At 42.4% G+C, this 17980-nt stretch overlaps 1 protein-coding gene across 1 annotated transcript in view; it reads left to right on the forward strand.

Annotated features, from left to right (window-relative positions):
- Positions 1 to 1081: 1081 nt before the first annotated feature.
- Positions 1082 to 17980, forward strand: part of TCERG1 (transcription elongation regulator 1) — a gene marked incomplete at its 5' end in the record, with an annotated part of 25800 nt that continues 8901 nt past the window's right edge. The window contains 13 exon segments of the mRNA XM_010012673.1: positions 1082 to 1234; positions 1425 to 1668; positions 4404 to 4646; positions 8368 to 8430; positions 9710 to 9792; positions 9795 to 9927; positions 10897 to 11012; positions 12139 to 12227; positions 12557 to 12717; positions 13543 to 13609; positions 14414 to 14549; positions 15118 to 15207; positions 15880 to 15998. Of these exon segments, the coding sequence (XP_010010975.1) occupies positions 1082 to 1234; positions 1425 to 1668; positions 4404 to 4646; positions 8368 to 8430; positions 9710 to 9792; positions 9795 to 9927; positions 10897 to 11012; positions 12139 to 12227; positions 12557 to 12717; positions 13543 to 13609; positions 14414 to 14549; positions 15118 to 15207; positions 15880 to 15998 (1697 nt within the window).

Consider the following 17980-nt stretch of genomic DNA (forward strand, 5'->3'; position numbering starts at 1 on the left):
GGCAGTTTAGGACATCACTGTTACAGCAGAGATTTTGATGTTGGGAAGCTCTCAGCAGCAGCTGCGTGCAGGGAGCACACAGAGCGGTGGGCTCTGAGGGGTGCCGTGGCCGCCCGGCACTGCTGGGCTTCCACACACGTCCCAGCGTCAGCAGTGCCCCTCCTGCCCGGGTGCGTTTCGCTCGGGGGCTGGGGGCTGGGGGTGCAGAGCTTGAAGGTTTTTACTGGTGAGCTCTTGGTGGAATGGAAGTGTCTGAATCGCGGGGTCAGGCAGCACCGGAGCAATGGAGGTGGTCAGGCGAGCTGTGGGTGTGCTCACAGCAAGTTAAAGAACTTGGTGGGTTTTGTTGTCATGTCTTTTATAGGGAAGTATCCATGATACTTGTTATGCACAGGGAATCTCAGAACAATCCAAATAAACAGGTAGAAGAAAAGAACTTCATGTACTTAGGATTGGGAAGCAGGTGTCCAGGTGGCAGTGGTGTGCGGGGCACTTCTGGATTTCTTATGAGGGTGCAATAATGAAAGCATAATTCGATTATTTTTTCATTAACACCAGTTAGAATTCTAGTTAATGGGAAATCAAGAAGTATAATGGATTGTAATGAAATCCTCTGCTAATAAATTGGATGCCTACTTGTAATTTGGTTGGATTTTTATATACTACTTTACTGGGAGGGTCACTGTGTGCATTCAGTGGTATTATGTTTGATTGAGAGCTGCTGGGCATGTCTGAGTGGCAGTTACTCAGGAACGGTTCTTCCAGTTTTTTCTCTTTTTGCATCGGGGTATTTTCTCCTTCTCAGGAGAGATGTTTCTTCCACCCCACTTTTTTCTGATGCTTTGCATTCATGTTAGTGTCTCAGAAGGGAAATGCTTCCTGCAGCAGCTCTGCCATAGGTGTTGGCTTGACAGGAAGCATGTTCTCTGAGCTGGTGGCATTAGATTGTCAAAGAAGCTCTCAAGACTGGTGGAATTAATCTTACTGTAGTTTACTGTCTGTGGGTGCTCTAATAAAGGAAAGTTGCTTGAAAACTTACCATCATTATGTTATGTTCATTATTGTTGTTATGTACCTTTAGAGACCACCGTTTATGCCTCCTCCCATGGGCAGCATGCCACCACCTCCGGGTATGATGTTCCCCCCAGGGATGCCGCCTGTCACTGCCCCTGGCACACCGGCAATGCCCCCGGCTGAGGAGATCTGGGTAGAAAACAAAACTCCAGATGGCAAGGTAAGGAGGTCACCCGGAGCAGCACAGTGACTGCTGTACTGCTGTGGCGAGCGTGTTGCCACATGCAGTCTGGCACCAGGGTCTTGTCTATCCTCGTATTAATTACTCTTAAACCAGGAGGAACTGGACCATTATAAATGCTCCTCCTCCAGAAAAGCAGCTGCTTGATGGTGACATTCTTAACTTGTAGGTCTATTTCTATAACGCGCGCACACGCGAGTCGGCCTGGACTAAGCCAGATGGGGTCAAAGTGATTCAGCAGTCGGAGCTGACGCCGATGCTGGCAGCACAGGCCCAGGCCCAGGCTGTCGGTGCCTCCACACCGACCACCAGCAGTCCTGCGTCTGCAGCGTCTCCTTCCACCTCCTCGAGCACTCAGTCCTCCACCACCTCCACCACCACCACCGCCACTTCTGTCTCACAGACGATTTCCAGTGAGTAACTGAGGGTTCCTGATGCTCTGTGGTGGTGGGGAGCGGATGGGAGGATACTGCTTTGGGGAGTTACTGCAGCAAAAGCTTGGTATCCAGGAGGAAGTTGTTTGAACATGGGAGTATGAGTTTAAAGCACAGTTATTTAATGCAGAAGAACCTTGCATGCCAACCTATTCTTCTTTTCCGATCTGAAATAGTTCTTAGATCTTTGTACATTTTTTTTCTGCTGTTACCACATCATCTCAAAGCTATTTTGCATCCATTTCCTTTTGACTTTAGATAAAGCTAAATTGTATTTCACAACACAAGTTGATCTGAGGTAGCAATTACAGCTGTAGCAGTTCCCTCTTTGTTTCCAAAGTGGTGTCTGTCACTGTAGGAGGCCAGATCTTTGAGTGCTGCTCCTGGGCTGTGGAAAAGAGCTGCTTCTGCTGTACTACTTTTATTAGCATTATTATTCTGACTAAGGCTTGTAGGTTCCCATGTGCTAGGGTTGCACAAGAGAGGAAAAAAAGACCATTAGAGCCATTATTGCTCATTCATGACCTTGGAATAATAGTCTGACACTTACTGCTGTTTACATGGCATGAGCCTATGCTTTTAAGGATTTTCCAGCCAAGGGAACCTCAAGAGGAGAGGGGACTGAATTTATGCAGCATGCATTTTTATACTTAGCATCTGCATATAATATAGTGAATTTTATACTGTGCTTGGGCATCTATGCTAACGAAGTGCCTCCAGTGCAGAGCATCTATATTGAGATGTGTGTTATGTGCTGTAGATCTACTTGCATGGAGTGCGTAAGCAGCAGACATGCACCCAGCATGAGCAAAGCAAGGCACACCTGCTACGGATCAGTTGGGTTCATGTTCCTGTCTACAAGCAGGGCTGCTGAAGCACGGGTCAGGAGTCCTCTTGTTTGACAGTTTTGATCATTGTAGCTGTGCTGGCAAAAATGTGTGCACTGAGTCAGGCCAGAGAGTGTATGGAAGGAGCGCAGTTGCTGAGCTCTTTGGACTCCAGCTGTAGTGCGTAGTTGCTGTGGAATTACTTCATCTTTTTCCTGTAACAGGTGAGACAAGTTGAGCGTAAGTCACCATACAGAATCATGGAGTGGTTTGGGTTGAAGGGACCTTAAAGCTTATCCAGTTCCAACCCCTCTGTGTGGGCAGGGACACCTTCCATGAGAGTAGTTTGCTCCAAGCCCCATCCCAAGTTGCTGCAGAGATCTGTATATGAAAGGGAGTCGAGTTTTGATAACCCTGAAGTTACACTTCAAGTGAACGCCAGAGGGAGGACAGATCATTAGAGTAACAAATAATTTGTATCACACAAAGCATTTTAGGGGGTTTGTTTTAATCGAGAGGTACCTTAGTGCTGTGTTGAGCTGCTCTGTTGAGATATGGTCTACTCTAAGGCCTTTGCTGGGTAACAGGAGTCGGGCAGGAGGTGAATGTTGCTTCTGGCCCAAGGCCAGGCTGCTGAGAGCTGATCCTGCTTTTGGAGTAGCCCTTTACGCACCTTTGCTGAAGTTAAATTTCCTAATGTCAGACGCTGAGAATCTGTTCCACTTCTACCTGTTCTACCTGCTAAACCTTGTCTTTGCTTTCAAGAACTGTTACTGTTGGTGTCTGTGCCTGGGTGATAAAATTTTAAATTTAAAATAGTTTTATATCTCTCAGACTTGGCCTGTAAAAGCCTGTGACTTGTGGCTGAGTTTCATTCTTGTATGGTACTGATTTGACTCAGGTCTTGAAACAAATCACATACTGACTCTCTGCTCTGTTTCCCTGTATTGTAGGCAGTGCTAAGAACTTTCACCCTTTCTGAAACACTTAACAACAGATAAAAATCTTTATTTACATTTGCTAATGCTGGTATGTTATTGGGAATGCTTCTGGTAGTCATTAAGAACTGCAGAAAACACACAGTGTGCCCATATGTAGGATGGTCAGAAGTTGGTGTGGTTCCTGCAGTGTTATTTTTTAATTAGCTCAGTTTTCCAACAGTTCCTCCCCCTCACCAGATCTCACAGTGTAAATCTGCAGGGCTGGTCGGTGGGTTTAAGCAGTCACTCTCCAGCTCCCGCTGGCCAGTGCCAGGCTGTGCAGCTCTGTCTGTCCTCTGTTAAGTGCAGATTTCAGTCCTGCTGCAAGGGTTATGGAATGGAACACTGGTGGTGTATTTTCCCACTGGCAGATACTGAAGACCTGAACAAAAGTGCTTTCCTTTTCCTTGCTGATTGACGCATTTTTTAAGTTGACATTTTCCCATTCTTGGATCACAACTTCACAAGCTCAGCTCTAGGCACGCTGCTGTCATGCACACGCTGCCGCCGTTCTCTTAACAAGCAGACCCTGTGTTCATTTAACAGCAGAACAAGCTTTTCCATTTGAAACTCTCTGTAACGTTCCCTTTCTGTTTTTCTGAATGGGGATACAGAGTAGAATTCCATTTCAGGCTGTATTTGTCCTTTGATACCCCCTTGCTACCGCTGTAGAGACTTGTTAGGTGTAAAGGATGGGACAAAGTAAAACTTGAAACTGAGTTTCTTGGTGAATATTTAATGTTGCAGAGAAGGCAAAAGGGGTTTTTGCCCGTCAGTGTCTTCCTGCTGGTGATATCTAAGAGTATCTGCTTATATCTGTTGGGAAACAGAGCGCCAGTATGTTTGCAGCAAATATATTGTAGTATCTAAGATACAAGGTGTTCTTTGTTGTTTTTTTTTTTATCAGCACCTACCACACAAGACCAGACCCCGAGTTCGGGTGTTTCAGTTGCCACACCATCAGTCAGTGTTTCAACCTCTGCTCCTTCTGCTACACCTGTGCAGACTGTACCCCAGCCAGTCCCACAGACATTGCCTCCTGCAGTTCCTCATGCAGTACCTCAACCAACTGCAGCAATTCCTGCTTTTCCACCAGTAATGGTACCTCCATTTCGTGTCCCCCTTCCTGGCATGCCTATTCCACTTCCAGGTAAATTGGCAAACTGTAATTGTCTTGTCTGCTACATGTCCATGTTGTCAATTTGTTTGCACTCATGTGTCCACTGTGTACAGAACTTGCCTGAATCCTCTCCACTCAGAGTATTTTTGAAAGAATTCAGGGTTAGCAGACAGACTTTTTAATTAACAAAGAACATGAAATTTTTTTGCTTCTAGTCCTTTGATACACATCAGAAACCAGCTGCATTTAAACATGTAATCCTTCTTCTTTTAGATGATAAGAACTGCACTAAATACTCCGTAATCTCATGGCACATGGGTATCTCGTCATCCTGTTGAGCTTCTAAACAGAATCCACACGGGACTCTGAGAATATTGTAGCATTATATTTTACTAATTGCAGTATTACTATAATTTTTTTTCTACTTGCTTGATTTACACCTTAAGTCGTGTACATAAACTTTATTAGGATGTGGCTTTTAACCAGAATAAATTAAAATAAAAGAATATGAGCAGGACAAATTGCCATTCGAGGGCATTGCCCCTGAATGGTGTTAGGTGTTTCCAGGTCTCTTAGTCTGCAGCTATCAAGGATGATGCTGCTTGGATTCACAAAATGTTGAGGTTTAGACCGAGGACTGTAACAAAGGTGTTCAGGGTGCTGGGCTTCAGGTGTAAAGACCATTGAGAAGAAATCTTAGATGGCAGCTCAGTGGTAGATCATGTTTTCTGAAGTTTTTATAAAATACATAGATACTCAGGGGAGTAATTTTAGGCTGACAAGAATTTGGAATCGACTGCTGCTTGTAAGTGCTGCAGAGATCCTCCTAAGAGGCTGCTGAAGCCACTGGTTGTTTAATACCATCTTTCGATTTGCAGGGATGCGATTGAGTTCCTGTGTTAGTAGTAAAGTCATTAGCTCAATTCAGTGTGCAGTAACACTAAATATATACCAAGGGCTGATGATCTCCTGTGGTAAAGGAAGGTTGGATACTATCCTTTGAGACTGCAGTTGTGTTGGATACACGTTAGTTTCTGACGAAGAATTACACAGCAGCAGCTCTGAGCCGTGCCCTCACATCTTTGACTCTTAGTACAGCTGAGTGAGGCGACTTCTTTCCTGCTGTGCCTGTAACACATAGATCCAGTACATACAAAGGGAGGTCTTTACCTTCCATTAAATTGCTTGGATGAAAAGTAATCTGTTAGCACACTTCCTTCATAAAGGATATAAACATAAAGTAGTTCAAATGGGTATTAGTTCTGCTAACTAGCAGAGAGGCCCAACTTGGAGTTGCCTCTGCTTTTAGGATAGTCTTCTAAACCAACTGGGCAAAGCTACTTGAGTCTGCAGTGTGCTTGGAAAGGAAATCACAGTGTAGTGCTCATTGATTTAAGACGGGAAAGAAATACTATTCTGAACATGATACTCAAGGCTGAGCAAAAATGGGTAAAGGATAGAGGGAGAATTCTGATGCGTGTTTATCTGTGAGGTACTGCAATTTCTGACATTGGCAGCAAGGGTTAGCACAGAGTGAAGGGTCCTTAGGTACCTTTGGAGGCTGTAATCACCTACCCAGGTGTGAGCTCTCGGGGACGTTGGGGATGGTCACAGCAGTAGAGAAGAGTGTCAGTGAAAATGGGTGCACTGGGGTGTGTGCCTGGGTTGGGTTTATCCGTAAGCTCTCAGTCAAGAAGTTTTGTTCAGTAAGAAGGAAAGAGGGAGCGAGACCATCGATCTCCTCCTTAAACTCATGCTTGAAAACAATCTTTTTCAGAACTTTCCTGGTAGCAAGTCTTAGGTCTGGCCCATCCTGTTCTCACAGTGAGACGAGGTTTTCGGGCGGCACTCCTAGCACGTAGAAGGACACCACATGCTCCCACTGCTGAGTCTAATTGGTCATTTTACCTGATTACAGGATAAAATCAGTCTGCTTGTCTCAGCTAATTCTCTTCGAGTTGGTTGTAATGGTTTATAAACACTGTAAATGAAAAGGAAACCTTTAAAATATTTTACAGTAACAAAAAACAAGAGAAGTAAAAATTACTTCATGTCAGTAGAAGGTGAAGTCAAAAAGACTCACCAGTTTTTAACTCGTAGACGTTTGGGGCGTTCAGCATCAGATCTAATAGCAGCCAGGTTGCTTTCAGGTTACAGAGGCAGAGCTGAACGATGCTGTTGTCAAGTGATCTCAAAGCTAATCTCTGTATTACACTGTAGTAAGCCGGAGCAATGGAAGAGTTGCTTAGCGATATCTCGTAATCTCAGATCTTAAAAAGTAAGTCTGCTTTCTCTTAATTCATACGTTACAAGTTAGTTGTATGTTTGAGACTGAACTTGGCAGAGGAAACAGTTTGGGTATTTGCTGAGTCTTATCTGCGCTGCAGCATCTGATCCCAGTGACCCTGCAGATGGCATTATTTATACTGACCCAGTTCTGAGACATGCTGTAACTTCCTTAACAAAACGAATTGTCAAATTCATGTTCAAGTACATAACATGAAACACCCCCCCCCCCCCAAAATTGAGGCAAACACTTCATTCAGTGCTGTTTGAGTCAATGTTTTTGTGTCTCAATTCATACTTTTTTTATAAAACCAGTTTTGGATTTTTTCACTGAAATTATCATTAAAGACCATTTCAGTTCTGTCTGCTCACAAGTATTTTTAACATAAATTGGCAGTATTTTTGTACGCTTTCCATTCTAGATCTCCAATGAAAAATAAACATTCCTTTGGTTATAAACACAGGGGTTTAATTTCACTTTGCACTGGAGGATTTTCAACTTCAGATGTTGATTTGAAACCATTTAAGTGGAAGTTTCTGAAGTATTTCAGTTTCTGAGTGTCCAGACTGGACCATCATAGAGACAACTTCGACAGTTTTCTTCTGCACCCTAAATTGGAGGGTTTGGAAACTCATTCCTCTGACCCCTAATTTCCTACTGGATTTTGTGTCTGGTTGAAGAGGGTGAGATGCTTTCCTCTTTGTGGCCTTTCTGTGTCATTCCTAGTGCACTGGAGAGCCCAGCAGTGTACGATGCTGCCTTTCCCAGGGCTGGTTATGCTGCTTCCAGAGCATTTTTCAGCTCGTGACATTCTTGATAATGAAAAGTAAAGAAAGTATTTGCTGCCACTGCCCCAGTGCAGCTTTGGTACCTCCTTTTGCAGCTTCACTGCTTTCATTTCTTTCCCTTCCTTCCTCCTCCTCCAGCCTTTCTGTAATGCCCCCAGTGGCCTCAGCTTTCCCACAGGGCTGAGCTTGGCTTTCCCCCTGCCACGTCGGCCTAATTCAGATCTGTCCTCCTGCTCTTCTCACTGCTTCCTGCACGCAGCACCAGACTGAAAGCAGCAGAGCCCGTTCGCTGCGCTTGGCTGCTACTCCCCGGTGGGTCTGAGCAGGGGCTGTTAGCAGAGCGTGTTCCCCTGGCGCTGCCCTGCTAGACCTGCATTCCCCCTCGGATGAACTTAAACCCCTGAGGCTTCATTGAAATACCTTTTTCTTTTTGATGACATCCCGATGATTTGCTGAACAACTGGTTTAATGTAGGCAGAAACTGTCACTGCAGCTTCAAATTAGTTTTATATTTGGCATAAAATGTTGAAGTAAAAATAATTCACATTTCCTTGCCGGGAGACGTTCTCTTTGCCGGCATTCCAAATTGAAGCAGGAAACCTATAGTGTCCAGACTCCCCGTGGTAGCTGACATACAATGGCAGCTTTCCAACATGCTTGCTTGTCCCTTTTACAGGTGTAGCAATGATGCAAATAGTCAGCTGCCCGTATGTAAAGACAGTCGCTACCACCAAGACCGGTAATTTTCAAAACCATCTTAGTTCGTTTTGTCTGTAAGTTGGCATGGTAGTGAATGTTGTTGTTTATCTTTTATTTATTTATTTGCTTCCCCAAGTGAATGAGTATATATGCTTGATTTTTCAAAACCAGTATAAATGCAAATATCATATTTGGCCAGGAAATAACTTTCCCAAATAACTGTTAGTGTTAGCTTATTTTGTACAAGAACCCAGTACAGTTTTCTGTAATCATTGAGTTCTGTAATGACTGTGAATCTCTTCATGCCCATACTTCTTAGTTACTAGTTCCTTGTGTGTGGATTTTTGTTTCTCCTACTTCCACCTGTGTGGTGACATGGCTGTGCTCGCATGTTGGTGTGCGTGTCTGTGCGTCTTAGTATGAAGTTTCATTTTTCCAATTGTGGATTTAAGAAAAGTCACTTTTTGGCAATGTGTAATGTGTGCTTTTCCATTATCTAAAAAGACAGACTTTTCATAGAAATGTTAAGGCTCAAAACTATGATCCTGTAGTTCTAATACTATCTAATTTGTTTTTCTAGAATTTATCTTTCAAAATGTGTTGAGTACATCCATTCTGTGGGCTAGGTAGAGGAATACTAGGATAATGCAGCATTCTGGCTTTCTGATCTTGGGATATTTACTTGCCATGTTGCTTTAGGATGTGCATAAAATGTTTTTCCAATCACTGCAGTACTAAACAAAACTGTCACACAAGCTGAAATTGTTTCACTCCCATCAGCTTTCACCTAAGGCTCTGAATTCACGTCAGCTTTAAGTCAGGGTCTAAGATATAGCAGAGTTCTGCTCTGTATTACATGGCTCAAACTTGAGCCACTGTTATCTTTTTCCACGAGCAGTCGGAACAGCTCTTAAAATGACAACTTAATTACACAGTGGAGTAGATTATTTTAAAAAACAATTATTTGTTACACAGACCTAATAAAGACTTTTTAATAACTAGAGCACTTAGTTTCGAAGTGTGAAAGCAAACATCTAAAAGCTGATCTGTGCTGTGCAGAACTGCACACGACTCAAAATAAAAAGCTATCTGATTTGCCTGGTAATAGGGGCATTGCTGAGTGTAAACCAGGGAGGAAATGGAGTCGTAATGCATTGCTTTACAGCTTAACTGGAAATCAATCTTTATGTTTATTTATATAGGTTGATTGTTTGTAAATGAAGTCAGTGAAGTGCTAGGTCTCGGTCCTGAGGTGATTCAAGGTCACTTACTGTTTTCTTTCCTTTCTCCTTTTCTTTTTCCTTTCCCCCCTTGTGCAGGTGTCCTCCCGGGCATGGCCCCTCCCATCGTGCCCATGATCCACCCTCAGGTCGCTATTGCTGCTTCTCCGGCGACACTGGCTGGGGGCCCCGCCCGGGTGGAGCCACAGCCGTCTCCGAGTGGACAGAGTACAAAACAGCAGATGGAAAGACTTACTATTATAACAACAGGACTTTGGAGTCAACATGGGAAAAACCCCAAGAACTGAAAGAAAAAGGTACTTTTTTTTTAATCCAGCTGTATACTATTGCTTCAGCCATTAATGGTTGTGTGTGAAAGCATGAGCAAGAATATTTCTAATCCCTCATCTCCCTTAAGAATATTTTGAAATTGGAAGTATCGGTCTGAGCTGGTCTTGAGTCTGAAAGCCATGGTCTCTTTGTTTCCTATGGTTTTGTAAGAGTATTTGGCTCTAGCGTTGCTTCCAAATCCTGTGACACTTGGGTAAACGTGTGTTTCCACTCCAGCAGAGAGTAAGTCCTTTACATACTCACGTGTTGGAGAAGATCTCAATAGCAGGAGGATAGGAAGTGAGGAGAAAACTCAGTTATTCTAAAGACTGTAAACCAGGAATGAAGGAAGATGACTGAAATGCTAAACTTCAGATCTTCAAGAAGTATATAAACAGATTTGGAATCTGAGGAAAAGCAAACTACCTCCACTGCCACCATCCCTACGCTGTATTCAGGTCCTGTTCTGTGACTTGTGTTCATCTGGATCCACATTATACCCATCGGTTTTTGTTATATTGGAGGGAAATTGTTCTTGTATTACTAATAAGGAAGAAGAGGCAAAATCCTGTGACTTCTCCATGAGTTTTTCTCTTTTGTTTTCTTGTCATCAGCATTCAAATCTAAAAGTGGTCTTCAGTGTCGCACTGTTGGTTGCAACTCTTGTTGATAGTTTTATTCGTGTTTCAGCGATTTCTCTTGGTACACTTTAATTACCTCTTCCATATTATAGGCTGCCTTTCGTTTTCCAGTTCCAAGTAGGTCTCGGTACAGGAGATAATCACATCCTCATAGGAGATGCTGGAAAGCCCAAGCAGGACAGAAAGTGGTGAAAATACATTAAAACTAAGTTTTGTTTTGTTGTTGTGCTCGGAAAGTCATGCTGATAAAATCAATCCATTGGGATTTTATCCTGGTTTCCTAATAAGACTAAGGAAAATTCTATCTTTATGTAGAAAAAATGGAAGAGAAGATTAAAGAGCCAATTAAAGAACCCACAGAAGAGCCTTTACCCATGGAGACAGAAGAAGAAGAGCCAAAAGAAGAACCTATAAAAGAACTTATAAAGGAGGTAAAAGACCTTGCAACCAAATAGTCAGTATCGCCATTTTGAGTCCTACATCCTACAGGTGTGGATGCATCTGTAGCCCAGGCATATTGACAGGAGACATGGTTAGTAATTTGAGTTCTTACATTCCTGGGGGGATTTGAAAGCCTTCCTTTTTGGATTCATAGCTCTATTTTTTATTTTTTTTTTTTAATTTTTATTTTTTTTATAAATTTTTTCACCTAAGGGAAAAAGGACATTTAAAAGAAAACTACATGAGTGAGAACATAATAAAAAAGCTAGCTAATGACATAAACATGATGTTCTCTTGCTCATTTTGAGGTGTTCAGAGAAATGAAACTTGTCCTGAATGTCTGAAATCTTTAATTTAACAGGTTTTCTCCTCTATTTCTTGACTTCTTTATTTTGAACACTTCTGGAACAAAGCTTATACATCCTTCATGAGCTGTAGCTGCTAAGTTTAGTCTGGCAGGAACACATGTCCTAGGAAAGGCCTGTAGTGTCACCACTGCAGTAAGCAGAATTAACTCTTTTCCTTGTACAGCATTTTGTCACACTGAGGAACAGAGTTCTTGAAGATGCCAAAGTGTTTGAATGACAGTTAAAGCTTTTATACTGATTTCTGTGAGCTTCAATGTAACTTGGTAGGCAAAAGCACAGAATTCAGTCGCTGGTTTTTATTAGCTCTCAGCCCTGGTTACTTTTGAGAGAGTTGCCAGTTTGCTCATTTCTGCTACAGAGGTTACTGCACATTTCTGACTGTTTCATTGTCCATGTCTCATTTTCAAGTAAATGAATTCTAAGAATAAAATAAAATTTCTTTCTAAGAAAGTACATCATTGCCCCTGTATTCAGGCCTTGATGGAAGGATTCATGTGGCTCTAGGAAGGCTGCACTGAAGTCAGAAGTTAAGTAAACACCTCGAGGTTTTCTGAATTGAGATTTCTCAATAGCAGCTCCTGTTGAAATTCCAACGTTTCCATTTTAAGCATGGCAGAAGTGTAATTGGGAGCTGTTTGTTAGCATGGTTTCAAAATACATTTGCCTGTTTAAAGCAAGTTAGTTACTTTATAATAGATAATTTTCTACCTGTCAATGCCTGAATCCTGTAACTTCATTTTTCCTTGAGGAGCCTAAAGAGGAAGAAATGACTGAAGAAGAAAAAGCAGCTCAGAAGGCCAAGCCAGTGGCAACTACTCCTATTCCTGGAACTCCATGGTAGGTAGTGGTAGTACGGTGGGACTGAGGTGCCAGGAAGGTTGCTGGGTAGTCAGAACCAGTAGTAGTGTGTGAAGATCCTGTTCTTGGTGTGCCTCTGTCTCAAATAACGTTGGATTCCTCCAGCCAACACTGATTCCTGCTCCTCTGGTATGAAACACCACCAAAAAAATATCTTGGACTTCTTTTGCCCTTATGCCTTGGGAATGAGTAGGTGCTGCTCCTGGCCAAAACAACCCTTCATTTATTTTTGTCTGGGTGTGGTAACTGTGCTGGATGCGTGGAGGCAAAGGTAACACACACCTTCCTGTCTGTCCATTGCACTTCAGGTGTGTGGTGTGGACTGGTGACGAGCGTGTGTTCTTCTACAACCCAACCACTCGTCTTTCCATGTGGGACCGACCAGATGATCTCATTGGAAGAGCCGATGTGGACAAAATTATTCAAGAACCCCCACATAAAAAAGGAATGGAAGAAGGAAAAAAACTTAGTAAGAGCATTCTTACTGTCTTCTTGAGAAGCCTGCGTAGAATTTGTCATTTTATGTTGATTTCCAAAGCTAGTAACATTTCAATAAGTGAGAGAAATTTAGGGGCATACTGAAAACTGCACATAGCTTTGGAATTTCAGAGGGCTGGTGGGAATGCAGATTTATAGTCTTTTTTGGGGGAAAACCCCAGTCTATTGGAGAAAGTAGATACTAACAAGATTAATTTGTTTTCTAAATGCCAACAGGCTGGAAAAAAACCAAACATTTTTTACTGACTAACACAAGGGACTGTGTGTGTTTTTATAAGCAAGAGGAATTTGGGGGCCAGAGAATATTAATTGTAACGTATGAATGGGCTCTCATGGAAAAGGATTTAACTTAGAGAGCATCAACTGGAATGCAGTTTTGGAAACAATTGCCAAGAGCAGAGAGCATTCAGGGGGCTGCTGAGACAACACTTGTTTCTGGCATAAGTTCTAGTAAATGATCCTGGGATGAGATGAGGGCTTGGTAGTTGGAGGAGAGCAAAGTGCAAGTAGGTACTTGGGATCTCCAGCTGTGCTTCATTAGACTGTTTAGCTTGAGGGTTTTTTCCCCTGGGTCAGTGTTTGTCGTTTTAAACCCAGAGTTGGCCAGAAGTCCGTTTGGTCCTGCCACCAAATTCCACCAGTGCTGTTCTGAAAGCGACTGAAAAGCACGCATCTTCCTTTGTCAGAACACGTTATTGCTGCACACATTGTCCTCTGGTTTTGCACAAGGCTTCATTTGTAAATTGCTAACTTCTCATAAATACAAAATCTGAAGTGTTACTGAAATCTGTTACAGTTCGGGAAGAGCACGAAACTGCAGAGGAAGCAAACGACGACGAGCCCATCAAAATTAAAAAGCGCAAGTAAGTTTTTGTTCTTCACTGCTAAGGGTCTGCGTAGATAAAATAACTGAAGTTTTTCCTCAGTGTGTACTCAGCAGAGTAGAACAGTAACTAACAGGAAGGGTGAACATAATTACCAGCCTCCTGCCGCTGTACGTCAGCAGCTCAAGTATTCCATATTTCTCTGAGATAGCTGAAACTCATGTATAGAGGTAAGCCTTTGGAAATCACTCAAAATGGAAATATAAGTTGGTGAATCCAAGGAATATTTTGAGTGCAGTTTATCTTAAATAGTTTACTTCTGGTGCTTGTTTACCTGGCTTGTTCCTTCCTGTGCACAAGAGTTTGTTGCCAAAGCATCCAACCATCTCTAGCCATCCACCATCATAATGACTGCTCTGTTTTCACTCTGTTACAGAGGTTTAAGAGTTTTGTTGAGGTCTTTTGGTCTGTTTTGCCTGTTGGAAGCGATACATGTCACCTCACTCAGAGTTACACACACCGCTTTACCGTTTTGTTTGTTATTATGTACTCTTAGGGCTGATCATCAAGTTGTTGGCTGTTAGGGCTTTGGTTTTGTCTGGGACAAAGGACATTCACTCTTGGTGCCATTTGTAGACACTGAAGTTACTAAGAGTACCCTGGTTCTTGAGCTCTTCCAGTATGACAGCACCCACATCCACGTCCCAAAGAATGGCTTTTGTGATTTGTAAGCCTATGCTTCTGCAGTAACGGTGTCTCCATTCTGTCCTGGTGTGGTTCAGTGTCTAACTACAGGGTTCACATGCACTTCTCAAGTTAAACTGTATGTTGCATTTTTTTCAGGAAAGATGATAACAAGGATATTGACTCGGAGAAGGAGGCTGCTATGGAAGCTGAAATCAAAGCTGCTCGAGAGAGAGCCATTGTTCCTCTGGAGGCTCGGATGAAACAGTTCAAGGACATGCTTCTGGAGAGAGGGGTCAGGGAAAGCTCGCTCTGTCTGTCTGTCTTTGTGCAGTTGTGAGCAAATTTGAAAATCTGCTTGATACCCATCAGTTTTGATAGAGAAATTAGGCTATTAGAATATAAATTTATATAGTAACTTTAAAAAATGGAAGTGGTTCCAGCTGTCTGTGCAGCTTTCATTGAGTTTCAATAGCTGGGTTTTATGGGGTGGGTTTAATAAAACTTATTTAAGGTGAGCTTGAACATGTTTAAATCGATGTCTCTTGTAGCAGAACTGTTTACACTTGTAACATTTAGCCGAGGTATACAGCAGGCGTGGGACATGAGAACAAAGGACCTCAAGGCTTTCAGTGTCACACAGTAGTAATGAAGCATGTGTTGTTATTTAGCAGTTTTCAGAGCCAGTCAATGCAGAAACTTGCTATGGCAGCCTCTATCTATTGGTAATGAAAACTCCAGGATGAGGGTTTTTTTCCCTCTTTTCATCAGATGTCGTATAGTTTTCAAGCAAAACTGCACAACTTCTGTGTATCTGAGGCAACTTAGCCACTTGTTAAAATCTGGCTGTTTTTTAATTGAAGGTTTCTGCTTTTTCAACGTGGGAGAAGGAGCTACACAAGATAGTTTTTGATCCTCGTTACTTACTTCTCAACCCAAAAGAAAGAAAACAGGTAAAAGAGAAGTTGGATTCCCTCCCCACCAGACACAGCTACTGCTGCTTTCTCTAAGTCCTCTGTCTGCTGTTTTTGTTCCTGCCAACCTTCCAGACTAATCAGTGTTGTTTAGTGATGAGTAGGGTTTGTCTCAAAACAGAAGAAACGTGTAGGAAAAGTGAGTTGATAGTTTCTCTTTTTCTTGTGGTTGGAAGGTCTGATATTTCAACCCAGCGAAAGCTGTGCATGCAGGGAGCTCCCAGACCTGAATGACATGGTGAGAGTCATCAGTATCTCTTCCAAATATTGATGTAATGAGTAATCTGGCTGTTTATTAAAACAGAAGTTTGTCTTCAGGTGGAAAACTTTGAGACTACAGGAGGTGTCTGCTGTCTTAAGCAAGTGATCCAGGAAAATGTTAACATAAGATAACTGTGTAAGAAACTCCTTCATGGGTCTCAGAGTAGTGTTTAGATACACACACCACATGCTCAGCAGATCAGAGTGATTTGAATATTCAGCTACAAAGAGTCCCTAACCCTTCTTTCTACCTCCTCTATGTTGGCTCTATGGGGAGAGGAAAGGAAACAGGAGAAAAGGAAAGAAATGGGATTTTTTTTTCTCCTCTTGCCTAGAGCTTGTGTGTCTTGGGATTGGTATGTTCTGTGCTGGTGACTGGTGTTTCTATAGGTATTTGATCAGTATGTGAAAACCCGGGCAGAGGAGGAGCGCAAGGAGAAGAAAAACAAAATAATGCAGGCCAAGGAGGATTTCAAGAAAATGATGGAAGAAGCAAAGATTAATCCAAGGTAGGACCTGCTTTCTTGTTCGTATGCATAAGCTCTATTAGAATGAAGTATGTTGGGTGGTATTAGGTAGATGAATGGGCAAAGATGGGAAAAATCATCAGATACTGTTGAAATCTTTTTCTGCTTGTATTCACCTAAGCCCTGAAATAATAGAACTTGTGATTTATAATTATCTTCATATTTTAAGTCCTTTTGAAGAAATCCCCAGCGTGCTCTCCAGCTTGTGAGAAAACTTGTGGTGGATCATGAGGCCTTTCTTGAACAACCCTGTTTCTTGCTGAGGGTATTGGTAGTCTCTGAGGAGTACGAGGGTGGTTTCTTCAGTTTGTTTTTCTGGTTACAAAATATGTTAATAATGATATGATAGAATGTTGTGGTTGTTTTAATACAGAAATTATTACATACCCTTCACATTCAGACCCACTTGCAGTGATAATAGCGAGGTGATGACAGTGAATGTACAAACATCCAAGATTTTATTGCTAGAGTTATTTGTTTCACAGTTTTCTCACATAGAGTTCATGAAATACATGCTTATGTCCCCAGATGAGTTCCAAAGCATTCTCTTTCAGCATCTCTTGGCTTATCTGGCATTGATTCTTTTACAGTGAAATAACAATTCATTTGTTTCACTCCAGCTTAATTTTTTTCAGTGCCCTGTTTTGGAGATCTGGTGGAAGCCAGTGTTATGTTAAATCCTAAATTACTTCAGGTCTGATTTGTAACTCTTATTTAAAACACCTGTCTGCTCATTTAATAAGGGTAGTAGGCTGGGAAGAACAGAGGCATGGAGATGTAAGAAAAAGCTCATCAGTAGTAGTTTAATGTATGTTTCAGAGGCTGACATGGACTGTTAGGTTGGCTTTGGTGTCCTCAGCTTCCCAGAAATCTCTGATGTGTCATATTGGGATTGACTCTTATCTGATTATGGGTTGGGGTGGGAAAGAGAGTTCCAGGTGAAATACTGTCTTGTTTAATTTTATCCTTTGTCTTCTGGTTTCAGTGTTTGTCTAAAGATATTGCTGTACTTCTGTGAGTGCCAGACTGGGTTTTTGTCATCTATCTCAGTCCAACATGCCCAAGAGTTTGTGTTCCACTCCACTTAAACAGCTCTTGTTCTTCAATATAGCTTTGCATTCACTTTCTAATCTTTTGAATAAGCTACCAAATTGTCTTCTTGTTTCAATTTACCCTACAGCAACAGTAGGCTGGATTTTCCAAGTCTAATTATTTCCATGCTGTGATGAAAACATTCGTATGATTATAAGTGTCTCACGTATTCTTGGGGCCAGATTTGCATCAGAGCTTGGAAAAAGCACAGTAGTGGTTTTTTTCGAGGTAAGTGGCAGTACTATATCTACTGCACAGGTTGGAATCTGGCCCTGGAGGTGAGAGAACGGTCAGGGAGATGCTATGGGGATAACGGGTTGAAAGCCCAGTATTGCTGCATCTCCCCTGGTGTTTCAAGTATTTCCAGCTCCAAGTGGTTTGAGATTGGGCCATGTTATGTTCACCTCAGGAGGAAAAAGGGACTCAGCCAGTGTTCAATTGTGCCTAACACCAAAAGGTGATTTTCCTGGTGAACTCTTAGCATGATTTGGCTGCAAGTGAATGCACGTACAGTTTTCAGTTTCACAGCTGTGACACACCAGGACAGACACCCGCTGGCTGAACTGCCAGCCCCAAAACGGAAGATTTTTCTAGACAACTGAGTTTTTCCATTTCTTCTTCTTGATTGCTTTGTAGTCTCTCTTCCTACACCTGCACTTTCTGCAGGTAGCTGTATTCCAACCAACCCACCCACCCTATAAGCCTCTGACGATACCTCTTGTGTGCGTGCCTAAATCCAACTCCTCTCTACATAGCTCACTGGTGGAGCATTGCTATAGTGAGACCATAGGATGGTGCCTTTTTTTGTTCTTTTTTTTTCCCTCCAAACTGTGCTCTGCCATGTATTCTAGCAGAAGCAGTGTTTCTCTGCT

The sequence above is a fragment of the Nestor notabilis genome, unplaced genomic scaffold, assembly GCF_000696875.1.
Source record: "Nestor notabilis isolate BGI_N333 unplaced genomic scaffold, ASM69687v1 scaffold19124, whole genome shotgun sequence".
Taxonomy (NCBI): domain Eukaryota; kingdom Metazoa; phylum Chordata; class Aves; order Psittaciformes; family Psittacidae; genus Nestor; species Nestor notabilis.